The sequence below is a fragment of the Podarcis bocagei genome (genome assembly GCF_964188305.1).
Source record: "Podarcis bocagei genome assembly, chromosome: 8".
NCBI classification, from domain to species: Eukaryota; Metazoa; Chordata; class Lepidosauria; order Squamata; family Lacertidae; genus Podarcis; species Podarcis bocagei.
In genome coordinates, this window is record NC_138133.1 from 41,967,162 (window position 1) to 41,983,312 (window position 16,151).

General features: G+C 41.7%; 1 protein-coding gene across 1 annotated transcript; it reads right to left on the bottom strand.

The window, feature by feature from the left end:
- Positions 1-2,196: 2,196 nt before the first annotated feature.
- TUBB6 (tubulin beta 6 class V) lies at positions 2,197-9,973 on the bottom strand. Its single transcript, XM_081205643.1, has 4 exons — positions 9,729-9,973; positions 8,841-8,949; positions 5,000-5,110; positions 2,197-3,585 (listed from the first exon to the last, which is right to left on the bottom strand). Exons 1-4 carry the CDS (start codon positions 9,783-9,785, stop codon positions 2,522-2,524), a joined length of 1,341 nt encoding a protein of 446 aa, XP_081061769.1. The 5' UTR covers positions 9,786-9,973; the 3' UTR covers positions 2,197-2,521.
- Positions 9,974-16,151: the final 6,178 nt, after the last annotated feature.

Below are 16,151 nucleotides of genomic sequence, written 5' to 3' on the forward strand. Positions count from 1 at the left end.
CATATGATTGTATTGTATTTTGTAAATACAGTTTGGAAACATTAAAGAAAATTGGCACACTGGACTTCATGAAGAAATTCTCCAGTCAAGAGAGGCTATAAATAAAAGCGTTCTGTGGTAAAATTGTATATTTATGTATAGATGATGCATCTATGGCTGTTGTTGGGTGGAAGGCCTAGAGGAAATAACTTTTCAGAATGTGATTGCCACACATTGAATTTGGTATTCAGGATGAACCTGGCATCACCACAAACCAGGAAAAAGTGACACCAAGTTGTCTTGCTCTCAGCTGAAATGGAGTATTGGAGCAGAAGCCGTTCATGAGGTCTGTATCCATGAAGGATATGGATGCTTGTATTAACAGAGTGTAGACGTTGAAGATTATTAGCACATATTACTATCACTCCTGTTTGTAAGCCGTTACTGTGCCAGTTAAGTTTTGGGAAATAATTTGATCTACCTCAGAGGGGAAAGTAGGCAGATTATCTTTAGTGGTGACTGGGAGTGGCCACTGAGACTATATAACATCAGTCCTTAAAGACCAGTACGTTTCCAAGCACAATTCCAAGTATTGGTGCTGACCTTTAAAGCCCTAAATGACCTTGGCCCTGTGTACCTGAAGGAGCGTCTCCACCCCCATCATTCAGCCGGGACACTGAGGTCCAATGCCGAGGGCCTTCTGGTGGTTCCCTCACTGTGAGAAGTGAGCTTACAGGGAACCAGGCAGAGGGCCTTCTCGGTATTGGCGCCTGCCCTGTGGAACACCTTCCCTTAAGATGTCAGGAAAATAATTCTCTGACTTTTAGAACACATCTGTTTAGGGAAGTTTTTAATGTTTGATGTTTATCGTGCTTTTAATATTCTGTTGGGAGCCACCCAGAGTGGCTGGGGAAACCCAGCCAGATGGGTGGGGTATAAATAATAAATTATTATTATTATTAGTGTTTTCCCAATGCTGGTTGGTGCCCATTGGGACTGGTAGGGTAGAAGGCAGAGAGACCAACTGTAGCTGGACCCAGAACCAGTAAAAGGCAGGAGCCACCTGACTGGTTGCTAAGTAAGAAGGCAGGCAGGTAAGAGCTGGCTGAAGGCAGGCATATTTATGAGGAAGTGTCCTAGTTGCCCTTAGTGACAGGCCACCGCTGTGCTTTCCGTTTCTTATATTTTCTAAAACCCAGAAGTATCTCTCTGAAGAGCAGCAGCAAACATGTATGTAGTAACCCTCAGCTGTACCAGAGCATTCTAACCAGATATTCAATTTACTTTCCATACGCTTCTCTGTATTACTGCAAGTTCTGAACCCTACATGTCTTGGCATTCCTGCCTGGAATAAGTCTCTATTGACCTCAGTTGGGCTTTTGAGTTGACATGCATAGGATTTTGCTATGAAATTCCAGACACTGCAGGTGGGGTTTTTAAGGTTCATACTATACTTCCATTTTCAGATTGGAGAACAAGCTCAGCAAATGGGACGTCTGTCCATACGCTTGTTTGCTCACCTGCTGTAGTTGGGGGAAGTGGATGAGGCTTGAGAATGTTGAAGAGAAGGAAATATCCAGACATGAAATAACATGATGCTGCAAGTAAATTTGAATGTTGCAAGGCATACCTAAGTCTCTTAAGAGGGAAGGGGAAATTTGCATGTATATCTTGGCAACACAGTCAACAAAACAAAAATGGAGAATGAAAATGAAAGGGCAAATACTTCCTACGCAGGAAAGTATCACGTTTGTTAGCTTGTCAATATGGAGGTCTCAAGCTTTCTGTGATTATAAGTCTCTCATACAACCCCTGCCTCTGCTGCAGAGGATTGTGGCAAGTTTTGGAAGGCTCACACAGAGCACTTGTTCAGCCCTTTGGTTCAGAATCACCCTGTGTGAACTGACAGTACTTGTGAAAGGCACAGGAGTGAGAAAAGTTATGTGTGGGCATGTGCACTTGAATGAAAGATCTAACCGTTTATGCCAACTCAATATTTTAAATGAATGGAGAAGCAGAACACTTCTTATTGATTCAACACAGAATGTGTGATGCAGACGCAAAGCTTTTTCAACCCCAGTGAAGGACACGGATTCTATCATAAAATTGTGTGAGGCTTGACATTATCCCAGCTACTAGTAAAGAAATGATGGGGGGTTTTAGTCTTTAAATGTCCATGTTTGGGCATTCATTTATATGCATTTAATATACGAAATATTAGATTTTTTCCATTCCTTTTATTAACAGAGTTTGTTCCCAGCAACTCAATACTATATACTTAGTACAGAATAGCACTCAAAAGCCTCACTAACACTGCAAAACACATTTACTTTGATGATGCAAGTCCTGCTGGTATCAACACTCACTTTCAAGTAACTGTGCTTAAGATTGCAGCCTAAGGTGATTTTTCTGATTCACAGTTTGAGGAAAACAATATAGTCCTGAAAAATAAGTCTGTTATATTCTTTACTATCCTGGAAACGATTAGAACTAGAGCTAGCTATTCAGACTTAATAATTTTTAGAACAGCATTTGTTAGACTTCATTCATTAATTTCTTCCTCCTCGTCTTCAAAAATTTCCTCTCCATCATTTGCTGTAGCTTCTTGGTACTGCTGATACTCGGACACGAGGTCATTCATGTTGCTCTCTGCTTCTGTGAATTCCATCTCGTCCATTCCTTCTCCTGTAAACCAGTGAAGAAAAGCTTTTCTCCTGAACATGGCTGAGAATTGCTCTGAGATTCTTTTGAAGAGCTCTTGGATAGCTGTGCTGTTGCCGATGAAGGTAGAGGCCATCTTGAGGCCACGGGGTGCGATATCACAAACAGCCACTTTGACGTTATTTGGGATCCATTCCACAAAGTAGCTGCTGTTCTTGTTCTGGATAGCCAGCATCTGTTCATCAACTTCTTTCATGGACATGGGACCTCGGAAGACTGTAGCTACTGTCAAATACCGTCCATGTCTTGGGTCGCAAGCTGCCATCATATTTTTGGCATCAAACATCTGTTGCGTCAGTTCTGGGACTGTGAGAGCCCGGTATTGTTGGCTCCCTCGGGCAGTCAGTGGAGCAAATCCTGGCATAAAGAAGTGTAGGCGTGGGAATGGGACCATATTCACTGCCAGCTTACGCAGATCTGCATTTAGCTGACCAGGAAAGCGCAACGATGTCGTTACCCCGCTCATTGTAGCGGACACCAAGTGGTTCAGATCTCCGTATGTTGGAGTGGTAAGCTTCAGAGTGCGGAAGCAAATATCATACAAGGCTTCATTATCAATACAGTAGGTTTCGTCTGTATTTTCAACCAGTTGGTGGACTGAGAGTGTGGCGTTATATGGTTCCACAACAGTGTCAGAGACTTTAGGAGATGGCATGACACTGAATGTATTCATTATCCGATCAGGATATTCCTCTCGGATTTTGCTGATCAGTAGTGTTCCCATCCCAGAACCTGTTCCTCCTCCAAGAGAATGAGTGAGCTGAAATCCCTGCAAGCAATCACAGTGTTCACATTCTTTTCTTACTATATCAAGCACTGAATCTACCAGCTCTGCTCCTTCTGTATAATGTCCTTTGGCCCAGTTATTTCCAGCTCCTGTTTGTCCTGAGGTAACACAACAAAAGGGGAAGAGGTAAATAGGTTTACAACTCATGAAATAATAAGGAACTTCAAAATATTCCTATTTATCCATTGTATGCATTTAAGCATAGACTTTGTGGGAAACCTTTAAATAGAGTTACACCGAGAGCTCATTTAACTGCCAAATGTGTCCAAAATGTCCAAAACATTCCACATGTTCCTCAAGTACATAGTGGCATGATGGCACGACAGAAGTAACATAAAATGCTGCACTGTTTTGACTACAGTGGAACCTCGTGTTACGGACAGGATCCATTCCGGAGGCCCATTCGTAACACGGAACTGACGCAAGCCAAAGTGCCGCGTCTGCGCACGCACAGGGCCCGATTTAGCCTTCTGCGCATGTGCAAGCAGTGAAACCCAGAAGTAACCCATTCCAGTACTTCCAGGTTGCCGCAGGATGCAACATGAAAACACATAACCTGAAGCAGACACAACATGAGGTATGACTACATTTAAAACCAAGGTGTTGCTTTCAGCATGTCCAAAAGCACTCCATAAATCTGTAATTATTTATACAGACATTTTTTAATAAAAAAAATTATTTACAAAAGAGAATACCTCATAGACCCACACTTTAACTGGACCACTTATTTTCCAATCACAGATAAACTTAGTCTGTGCATCCCTCGTTCTCCTTGCACTTTTTAAAGACCGACACATATGACTCTCTAAATTTACAATTTAGAGCCCACTACTTCATTTTTGTAAAAGATTTCAGTAAAGTAACATAGAAATGCACCGGCAATCTGCCTGTAACTTGTGGGTGACGTGCCCTTTTCTGACTTAGAGAAAGACATTGGCCCAAACTGCCTGTAAACAAGGGTTACCTCAGAGTGGGGAACTGTGACACTCCAGATGTTTTGGGGCTTTAATTCCCATCAGCCTAAACCAGCATGGCCAATGAAGCAGGAATGATGAGTTCAACAACATCTGAGAAGTCACAGTTTTCCCACCCCAATTTACGTTTTCCTTCCTGTTTTCATCATCTGTTAGAAGGAAAGCAGACGTGCTTGCAATAGGTTACCTGACCCAATGGGGATGAGAGACAGAAAGGCAACATAGTCTTCCCTTGCTTATTCCTTCTTAAGTCACCACCTACAGATTGTTTTCCTCAGGCTTTACTTGCTTCCTCTCCCCCCTCCCATCAGCCAGTATTAGACCTTTTTGTTAACCTCATGGCTCCATAAAGGCCATATGAGCTTGTACCCAGAACGGTTCGTTTGCCAGGAGTAATAGGTTTCTTTCTTCTTTCAACCAGCGGCTGAAAGAAATAAACAATTTATTTCTGCAGTTTGCTGCAATATATACTCCAAACTCCAACATAATCTACTTGATAAGTTTAGCCAGCATTTGTAACAGACAATCATATACATACCAAAGATGAAATTATCAGGCCGAAAGAGTTGTCCAAATGGACCAGACCGCACACTGTCCATGGTTCCAGGCTCCAAGTCCACCAAGATTGCTCTGGGCACATATTTCTGAGCTATAAGAAAAATGAAATGCATTTTGCTTTGGGATTTAATTTATTACAATTGCTTGCCACATCTTTATGGCATACACATACATAAATATAATTATTTATCACTGTGTTTCTAGTAGCTCAGTTTAATGTATACCTCTACTTCCCCACAAATGTTTGGGGAAATATAACATAATGTCCCTTATTGTGACCATTGGCATGACCCTTTTCCTTTATTGTCAAAGTCTTTATTACCAGCTGATCTCGTTTACATTCACCACATGAAATTTGCTTAGTTGTTTTGGTGACAGAGGATGCTCTTTACATTCTGTACAATGCAGCAACTTTACAAGCCCCTGGATCACTTTCTTCACACACACACCCCACCCGTAATCCCTTGTTTGCATATCATATTAAAGTTCTTAGCAAGTTTATAGGTACCTGAATATAACTGTACAAGCTGGTGCTATTTTTGAAACAAAACAATAGAAAACATGAGCCCACAATCTAGAGAGGAAGAAGTACACATGCAGAGGAAACATGGAGATTAGTACTGGGACAACAAATTAAAAACTGAAATGAAAGGACATGTGATAAAGGACACTGGTTGTAAACATATCCTGAGGCAGGGATGGGGATCCACTGGCCCTACAGATGTTGTGGGATTCCTACTCCAATCGGCTCAACCAGAATAGCCAATAGTCAGGGGTAACCAAAGCCATTATAAATACATTTGTTAGGAAAACAACATTAAAAGTAATTAATTTTGTTCTGCTAGGTAGAAAATTGTACATATGGGAACAGGAAAACACTATCATGCTTCCATTAGCAATGGGCAGTACTTGGAAGTATATCCCACTGAGTTCAATGGGGCTTGTTCCCGAATATATATGGTTGGGAGTCACACTACAGAGAAGCAATGAAGAATCAGTAGCCCTCTAGATATTGCTGGACTACAACTCCCCTTATCCCTGGCCACTGTCTATGCTTGCTAAGGCAAATAAGGAGCTATAGTTCAGTCATATCTGTGGGGCGAGGGGCGGGTCAAGGGTTTCCCTTGCCTGTATTAGCCCTTTGCTTCCCTACTTATGGCAACCCCTAAAGTTACTCCAGCAAGCATAGCTGAGTTTCTGTGACTCTTTTAAACAACTACAGTGGTACCTCGGGTTACAGACGCTTTACGTTATAGATGTCGCTAACCCAGAAATAGTACCTCGGGTTAAGAACTTTGCTTCAAGATGAGAACAGAAATTGCGCAGCAGCGGCGCGGCAACAGCGGGAGGCCCCATTAGCTAAAGTGGTACCCTCAGGTTAAGAACAGTTTCAGGTTAAGAACGGACCTCTGGAACAAATTAAGTTCTTAACCAGAGGTACCACTGCAGATGTAAAGAGGAGCGATAGCCCCACTGTTATCTCTTATACCAGGCCCCACCATGACTGGAAAGTTGCTTTCTCCCTTCCTATCTGCTAACAATGCTGCGAACTGCAGGGGGATTAGAACAGATAAATATAACAGGCACTATGTAGCACTGATCAGCCAGAAATGGAAGGAGGGGAGGTGGCAGCCCTAACCCAACCAAAAGTGTTGGAAGTCTTTAGTCAAAAGAGAATCAACCACCCAGTCTGGAATGCATCCAGAACAAACGCTTAACATGCTCGTATTTGTAAAGAATGGCAGGATTTTATGCTATCGGGCTGGGACAATGGTTCCTGGCATTTAGGGAACTGCTGTTAGTGAATCACAGCTTAGCTGGTGCTGCAAACTTTGTCCTCCATGAACTTTCCTGAATCAAAAGGCAAAAGTGCTTGGAACTCGTTAAGTTAAAGGTTGGAGATGAACAGGATCATTTGCTCACTATAACCCTTGTAACAAGCAGTCTTTAAATTGAGCAAGGGCTCAGATGTTCAGTACCAAGGCTTATCCTTTGGAAAGTGAAGAAGATTAACGTTCTGGCTATATACATGTGGAAAAGAACTTTCATTTTATATGAGAAGGTGCTTCCACACCAGGCATTTACTCTGGATTTTTTGCATTTCTTTTATTTCTAACCTCACTGCTGCTGTTATTTTCCTCTACAGTTCTTTGTTTCTATACCTGCCAATGGATGCATCTTACAAAATGAACTATAGTCGGTTAAGGCTTACACCATAGTAAATTTATTAGTTTTTGTTGCTTTTTACAGGGCATCTGTGTGATGTTATCATGAAATCATTGTCCTGTGTTTTCCCCATAGTTCTTCCACCATTTGTCAAATATCGAAAACCTACTTTAAAAAACACAAAACAGAGCAGTACTGCAATATCTGCAGGTGTAGATTGCCCTAGTGTTATGATTCTGTATTATTTTAAAAAGAGGTCTACGTTTGACATGTGCAGTGTGCACATATCAGGCACTTGAGCCTGATATGCATCTATGCTTTAGCACATCTTCACTATTAAGCTTTCTAGTCAGCAGCATCAGTGCTTATATGAAAGAAGTGTTTTAGTGCAAATTGAGAAGTTAGTTTTTTAAAATGCTGCCTTTCCCGTCAACGCCATTTTAGAAGCATGTTCTGCTAAGTTAGTTGCACAAGAGTGATTAAATTAAACAATGTTACTGTATACTGAAGAATTTCACATTTTTATTTTTAAAAGCCATGCTGCTAAAATGACATGCTCAATTGAACTTTCCATTCACCCCACCCACGCAGTTATGTTATGCCCAGTAGTGTAGATGGAACACAGCTGGATAGACCACTCAGAGCACCATATCCTCCAATGTGTAGAAAGTCGTTAGCAATTCCACATGTAGGATTCAGCAGAAGAACAGTGAACTATAGTACTAAACACCACCAGTCTGAAAGCACCTTGAGTGACTAATCACCTCATCCTTCATATCTGGGACCGAAGTGGGAAGCAAAGTGTTTTAAGTAATGGGCTCTTTTCTCTTTACAAATTAATTATCCACAGCGAGACTTAGAACCAGATAATCTACACAGGTTTCTGTGGGACAGGGGAAAGCTTTCCCATGAATGCGGAAGCTGAAGGTCTCTACAAAACAGAAGACTGCAATACTCTGAGCACAAATACAAAGCAATGAGGTCAGCCCTTCAGCATACAGCTAGCAAAGGGAGGATCATGGTGAAACTGATGTCACCTTAAGCTGCTTGTGTTTCTACTCTGTGCAAGAAAATAAAAAGCCACGAAATTAGCATATCTTTTATTCTACTTTGGGGGGGGGAGTGCAGTACAGTACAGCACACTGAGACTGTCCTCCGGCCCACTAAAAATCTAGTTACCCTTTCCTCCTATTCTTTATGGGATTCCACTCCAGTTTGCTCAAAGCACTTTCAAGTCAATCTTTGCAAATCTTCCATTTGTTTTTAAAGTTTCTTTTCAAATTTTGAAATAAAATACGTTGAATTATGTGTCCAAGTACCAATTTTTTGTGTTTCTGTGCCATGTGTGGGAAACCTCTGGCCTGCCAGATGTTAATGAATACAGTTCCGATCATCCCTGGCCATTGGTAAAGCTTGCTGGGGATGCTGGGAGCTGTAGTTCACACACTCTTTCTAAGTTAACTCCCTCTTATTGCCAACAAAGTAAGCAGTGAGCATAGAACTGTAACAGTTGAGGTTGAACAACACATACACACACGCTTAATGAAGTACGGTACATGGAGGAAACTGAGCAACCTCTTTGCTTTCTTCATTGCTTCTCCTCCCATAAGGAGATCACATTATGCTTAGCCCTTGGACAACAATGGTACACTTACAGGATGATTCATTGTAGTAGACATTGATCCTCTCCAGCTGCAACGGTGAGTCACCAACGTAGCCTCCAGCTGGGTCAATACCATGTTCATCACTGATCACTTCCCAAAACTTTTGAGCGGAAAAGGAAAAGTGAGACAAACTCTCTGAGAAGATGGTCATCATCATAGCTCTCCCCCCCCCAAAAAAAACACACTCTGTGTATGCGTGTTTCCCTTACTCTTTATCTCTGCCACTAATTGCAAGTCATCGAAACCCACCCATCCTTGGCAGGGACAGAACAGGCCTCTGAGGCATGTGTTGAAGCAACAGCTGCCGAATTCTTGGCATGTTTGAAGGCTGCTCCTCTGAGCCCCTCCCTGCTCTAGGCTTGAACAGCAGAGAAAATATAGGGGGGTGGGGATAAGGTCAAAAGCTAGGCAGATTCACATCAAGATTTCAAACCACAGAGAAAACGGATAAAATCTCCAGCAGCATGGATTCTAGCTTGGGTTAATTCCCCTCATCCCCACCCCGCTGCTGCCTCAGGGGTTTTTTTCTCCCTTCGTTTCTGTTTTTTTCCAGAACCTTTTATGGTCAACGTGGAAGAGATGAGCTATTTAGTTCCCGTTTTGGTGGTTTCCCACTCTGTAGCCTATGTGAGCACGCACAAAATTAGAATCCGTGTTTGCTACAGAACAAGAAACTTCTCCCCAAAACAAGTGAAACTCTTAGGAGAAAAAAATTGTTTATCACTTTCTTCCTAAATTCTTAAGGCACTAATGAATTAAACATACTTTTCCAAAAGTATCTTATTTTGCAGGTGGGTGTCTACTGTACCACGAGGATTTACAACTGGAACCACCAGGTGCTAAATACAATTTAGTAATAATAATAATAATTCCCCTTACCTTGGTTCCAATTTGGTTTCCACACTGGCCTGCCTGGATATGAACTATTTCCCTCATGCTGATATTTTACAAGCTCCTGATCAGTCTGCTTCTGTTTCTGCTTCTGCTCCTCTCTTTCTCTCTCTCTCTTCCTGACTCTACTTTGTAGAGTTCAGCTATGCACAATGTCCTTGCCTCAGTTAACGTTTTATTGGCTCCCGGTCTATGATTCACCCTCCCTGCTCTGCTCACTCTGCAGAAGAATGAGGAGGAAGGGAAAAAATGCAGCAGCAACTGGCTCTGCCCCCTGCCCAGCCTTCTCTGGAACTGTGTCTATATATGAATGACATTTCACTCCATTCTTTCAAAGCACTTCAACATTTTGAGCAGATTGCAAGTCTCTGTGCTTTTAAGTTGCCTCATGCGATATTATCCTCTAACTTTTGTAAGACTTATGCCAAGCCAAAGGCCACTAGTTGTATCATGCTGTCTCCAAATAATTGACAGGGCTTCATTAATGGTTCCTGAAAATCCAAACTGAGGAGGAACAGATTAATATAAATTCAGGAATCAACATCTAAGGTCACTAGTATAAATCCTGAAAAAGGACAATTGTGAAGTCTCTCAACCTGGATTAAGTACTTCCAAATAATCTGTAATGCATCTATTCCCCATCACCCCATTCCCTTTCTTCAGGTGCCACCACCATTCTAAGCAATATTGGTATATATATATTTGGGGGGGCACCTTGTTTATGAAATTGTCTCTCAAGGGACATTGCTGGAAGAACCAAAGTTGGAAGTTAGCATCTGGCACCCTTAGGCAACTGTTGGGCCTCAGTGCCCTGGAATAGCTCATCACTGACCTCTGCCCTAAGTCCCACTACCCCTCGGTTTAAAATTAATTTTCCAACCCAGTGCATTAAACAGTACAAGAAGGCTGGGTCTAGCTGCAGTTTTCATGTCTGTCTATGCTCCTGATGTAGCTTCAATCTGGGGCATTGTGGGAAATTCAAACAGCAGCTAGACGTAGCCACTCACTGCTGTTGTTACTGCAGCCCATTGTCCCAGAGCCTGTCAAGAGAGGTGAGGGCATTTCAGAGGGCACTTTGCTCTCAGACCAGGAGCTGGCCCTGGGTGACAGATCTATTCAAAACTCTTACCGTAGACTTTTTGGATTTAGGCTGTTGTGATATAGTTGGTGCTTGCTCTTGCTTCTATGTGTCTTTTGTGAGCAATTTTTAAAGTGTTGTTATGTATAGCTAGTTTGATTACTGTATTTACTGTATTAATATTTTTTAATTTAAATTAGCCCCTTGGTGCTCCTGAAGGTGAAAAGGAAGAGTAATCAAGCAATCAAAATTTGGTAAACTTTTGCTGTGAGGGGAGAGAAACTCTGTGGTTGCCATTAGGGTTGACTTTATCTGTGTGGCCCCACTGTGTGGCCTAGTACCTTTTGTATGGAAGGTGCTGCCAGAACAACAACTGTGAAGGTTGAGAGCCTTCAGAAAGGAATTGTTTCCAAAGGAAGAGCTGGAGGGGGAGAGAAATTCTATGGCTGCCAACAGAGGGTGACTGGTTTCACCTGTGTGACCCTGCTTTCCAGGCCTAAGAGCCTTTATAAGGGAGTTATAAAGTCCACAGACAGAGCAGTGGGAAAATGAACAGGAGAATCAATAAAAATCAGGCAGATAGGATATTTGATAATTAATTGTTGCTGGGACTGGCTAGATGTTTGTTTCTTCTAAACACAACAACACTATTGCTCTCTGGCGTTGTCTCTTATGGATGATGCCACTGTAAAGCAGTGATTAGCCAAATACCGGCCTTCAGGTATTTTTGAATTCTCACCCTTGGCTGTTCTCTATGCTAGCTGGGGTTGATGGGAGTTGGAGTCTAAGAACATTTGGCTACCCCTAATAAGCATTAATTAATTAATTAATTAATTAATTAATTAATTAATAATATTATTAATACCTAATAAGGGACGCAGGTGGCGCTGTGGGTTAGGCCACGGAGCCTAGGGCTTGCTGATCAGAAGGTCGGCGGTTCGAATCCCCGCAACGGGGTGAGCTCCCGTTGCTCGGTCCCTGCTCCTGCCAACCTAGCAGTTCGAAAGCATGTCAAAGTGCAAGTAGATAAATAGGTACCGCTCTGGCGGGAAGGTAAACGGCGTTTCCGTGCGCTGCTCTGGTTCGCCAGAAGCAGCTTAGTCATGCTGGCCACATGACCCGGAAGCTGTACGCTGGCTCCCTCGGCCCATAGAGCGAGATGAGCGCCGCAACCCCAGAGTCGCTCACGACTGGACCTAATGGTCAGGGGTACCTTTACCTAATAAGCTATCCTCAAGAGAGAGACCTTGTTTTCTCTTGCATGTTTAGCCCAAATTTCATTATGTCCCAAAGCACCAGGGAGTTATTGGCATAAGTGGTTTTTAATGGATGTAAATCTTTGTCCTCATCCCACCTGAGTTATTGCTACTAATGCTATAGAAATTACCGTACATATCCAGTGATATGGGATTTTAGACTCAGTTACTAAGAAAAAGCTCCTGGCTGCTCTGTTTCTAGTGGACAAGTGTCCACATCATAAAAAAAATTATGAGTCATGCTGCTATGTGAAATGGCCCTTACTTTATACTTTGGTATGGTCTAAGTGCAATGGACACTATTCCAAGCAGCTGGAATCCAAGTCATGCCCACCTGCTAGGGTGGGCCCGAAACAGCTTCGTCTAGGAGAGTATTGTGAGAAGAGCTGGAAGCAACAGTTTTGTATTTGGCTGGCAGAAAGATTACTCAAATTTGGGAGAGAGGAGAATCAGTGTTGAAGTCCTATCTATTTCAAAGTGAATTTTTAAGTCAATGAAACTTAACTTTGAATTGATGTCTCAGACGATCTCTACTCTAATATGAATGCCTTTTTTAAACTTCATATGATTAGGGAAGGACAAGCACTGAAAAAATATACTGGTTGACACCCTTAATTTCAATAAGCTCATAGTCTTAAGACATAAGGATGTGCACTACAGGCTTTGTAAGATGTAATTTAAACACTGAAGACTGAGGTATACATAATGAAGAAATGGAGGCAAATTGATAGTGCACTTGTACAGTACAGAAAAAAAGTTCAGTGGTAAATTTGTTCAGTACCCAAGACACAGTCACCTAATTCCAAGCAGCCTATGTATGATATTAAGAAGAAGAAATGGAAAATGCTACTTACTGCTCTGGAAAAACACTACTGCAGTACTTCCCCAATTTGTTTGTCATGAGATCTGTTTTGTTAAGCCTTTTCCTGCTTTTCAGGAAATATGTTAACATTCTGTGTAGGGTTTTTCTTTGGAGCATTTATATTAGCTGGCAGAGTCTGTCACGGCCTGTCAAGAAAGAAACTTAGATGGTGGGAAAGAGACTGGTCTAAGCAATCTCCACTAGCCCACCACAACTAATGGAGGAAATATATAAAAGGTAGCCATGCTGCTATCATTGCACAGAAATCACTGAGAAGGCAGCTGCACATTTTGTCCCATTATTCTCTTTCAATGGGCTTAGAGACTTACTTAAAAAATAAAAATAATAAAGCCAAAGTCTTGCCCAAGGTCACCATGGGAAGCCTTCATGGGCACCATAGTGCCTGTGAGCACCAAGTTAGTGACCTATGATCTAACTAATCATCACTAGCTCATATATATCTGGCACCATGAACAGCCCAATTCAGCCTACTACTCTGAGGCCTCTTGGCGTTTTATTTGCTTAGATTCTACCCACAGAGGGAATGGTTCAATTCCGGACAATCCCAACTAGATTAAGGATAAACAGGGCAACAGAAGCTATAGCTCTACAGCTCCAGCAGCCAATTACAAGAAGAATAAGTATATGGTATTGTAAAAACACAGTAGTAATACCATGCCCCTACCGCACAGTCCCTCTCTCAAACAAGACTGCTCTGTGTTGACCATGTATAAACATGGCCTTTCAGCAGACGACACAAAGAGTGTGGCAAAACTTCATACAGAGTGGAATTGTCACATAGATGCATGTGATTTATTTTTGAAACTTTTTCCTTAGTGAGCAAACCATTTGTTACACACAAATTAAAACTGTTAGCTATGTTACCATACCCATGATTTAAGAACATATGAATGCTGAGAATGTAAAGAGGTCAGTATGGCCTCTGTTCATCCAGAGCCCACCCCACAGGCCGCCCACGTTGAAAAAAAATCAATCTATCTCAAGGCCCATTTGTTAAACAGTGTGTGCAAAACATGGGATTACATTACATATCATTTGCTCAACATAATATATTGCATTGAGAAAGGAGAGTAAAGGCACTTTTGTAATCTCTGGGCTGGCAGCATTTAAAGACGTGCAGTTTGCACTGCAAAATCTCTACTGCCCTTACTCCAGCTTCATGTGAAATTTAACATGAAAAATATAAAAAAATAAGCTACTTATATAACTCTGATCTTCTGCAATATAAATAAAATACTTTGTTAGGTTTTAAACACCTATTGACACTGTTAAAGGATTGAAATAAATGTTTGCTTGTAGTAGTATGTAACTGGTTGTTGTTTTTTTGTTGTGTAGGGAAAGCAACAGGTCTCATCACCAGCTGACCATGTGAGCGAACTTGAAAACAGAGTTTATCCTTGGATCAGAAGGCAGTCAGAGCTATTGGGCCTACATAGTTTCCTCAGAGGCCAGATCAATCCTGGGTATATAGGTATGTACCAGTAATCAGTTAGGAGCAGAAACAAATTAAGACTTCATTCTTGGGAAGCACCTGACGAACTGTTAAGGACTGCTCCTGCCATGTCTTATTAGGTAGAAAAATGCCAGGCAAATGTGAAAAATCAATGGCAAAACTATGACATCACAATATAGTACCAAGGGTCCCAGAGACAAGCATATAGAATAATGATGAAAATCCAGAGCAAGCCAGAGCAAATTCTCACACCAGCCAGAATTCATTAACAGCATCTCTGAAGTATTGTATCAGTGCTCACACATTAGAGACATCAGAACACTGCTATTCCTTGAATGGGATAACCATCCAGGGTTGTTGTTATTGTCATGCAGCTATGGGTGACTGCTTTTTGGCAGTGGTCTGATTCCATAGATGTTTTTGTGTATTGTTGACATCCAAAATGCATTTAACAACAAACTGATATTATTCAAGGAAGAAAGGATAGCAGAGTCATTCAGAAATGTTAATATTAGTAAAAAGTAAAAGAATAGTTACTCATTTCAGGATTTTTTACACTGCTTAACACTCAAAATTTCTAAGCAGTGTGCATGTTTCTTAAAAGTATGAAGAACAATTAAAATTTCACCATAGAAACAGAAACATACATAAAATGCCCATTTTCTATTTCAATCTTTGTCAAGTTCAGCAATGGGGGGGGTATTTAATCTCAGTTGAGAGGGAGTTCCACAGGATTAGAGCCACAATACTGACTGAATGGCTTCTGGAAGTTACAAACTGTGCATCTGAACCATGTTTTATTGTGTTTTTAATATTTTTTGGGGAGTGGCCCAGAGCAGCTGGGGCAGGGTTATAAGGAATCAGGTGTACCTTAAGTTATTACGGACCCAAGTTGTAAGGGCCTTGTTAATTAATACAAGAACCTTGAACCTAGTCTGTTAACAAATGAGTAAGCATTGCAAGCTTTTAACCACTAGTTTTAAGTGCTGGCAGTAGCCTGTCTCCATCAGCAGTCTAGCTGCAGCATTTTGCGCTGGCTAGAGCTTCTGAACCAGGCACAAAGGTTGCCTCTTACACAGAACATTTCAATAATCCAGTCTAGAGGTTACCAGTGCATGAATCAACGTGGCCAGGCTGTCCCACTCCAAGAATGGCTGTAGTTGGCATACCAGCTGTAGCTGTAGAAGCGCACTCCTAGCCGCAGAGGCTGCCCAAACCTCAGTGAACTATGACATCTTCAATTCCACACCCACCCCCATGAAATGTTGCTACATGACACAAACATCAGAGACACAGAAACTCTCATTTACAGTCAAGGACGAAACATTTCTGCACCCTTTATTCAATACAACTATCAACAAATGGTCCCTCTAATTAGTTTTGCACCATGATGAAAGGTGTAATTTTTCACAGTTGCAAACATACCCAATGTGCAATGAGCGAGGGAGGGAGGAAGAAAGAAAGAACTATGTGCAAACGAAACTAACTTAACTAGCAACGTGGCCAACTAAACTGCCTCGCCACAACCATCAAGAAACACATTTTTTAGCATGTAAAGCTAAGCAGATGCCAATAAAGCAGTTGAGAAGCACAAGGTGGCTAAAAGTGCCACTTTTTATTGGATAAAAGAGTCTGTCAGCTTTGAGGTTCCCAAATCAGGTCTTAAGGCTGAATGAAGGAATTTTAAAGTACTATAATTTATAGCTTGCAAAAGCAGGCAAGCAAGCAGCAATCAAAATCC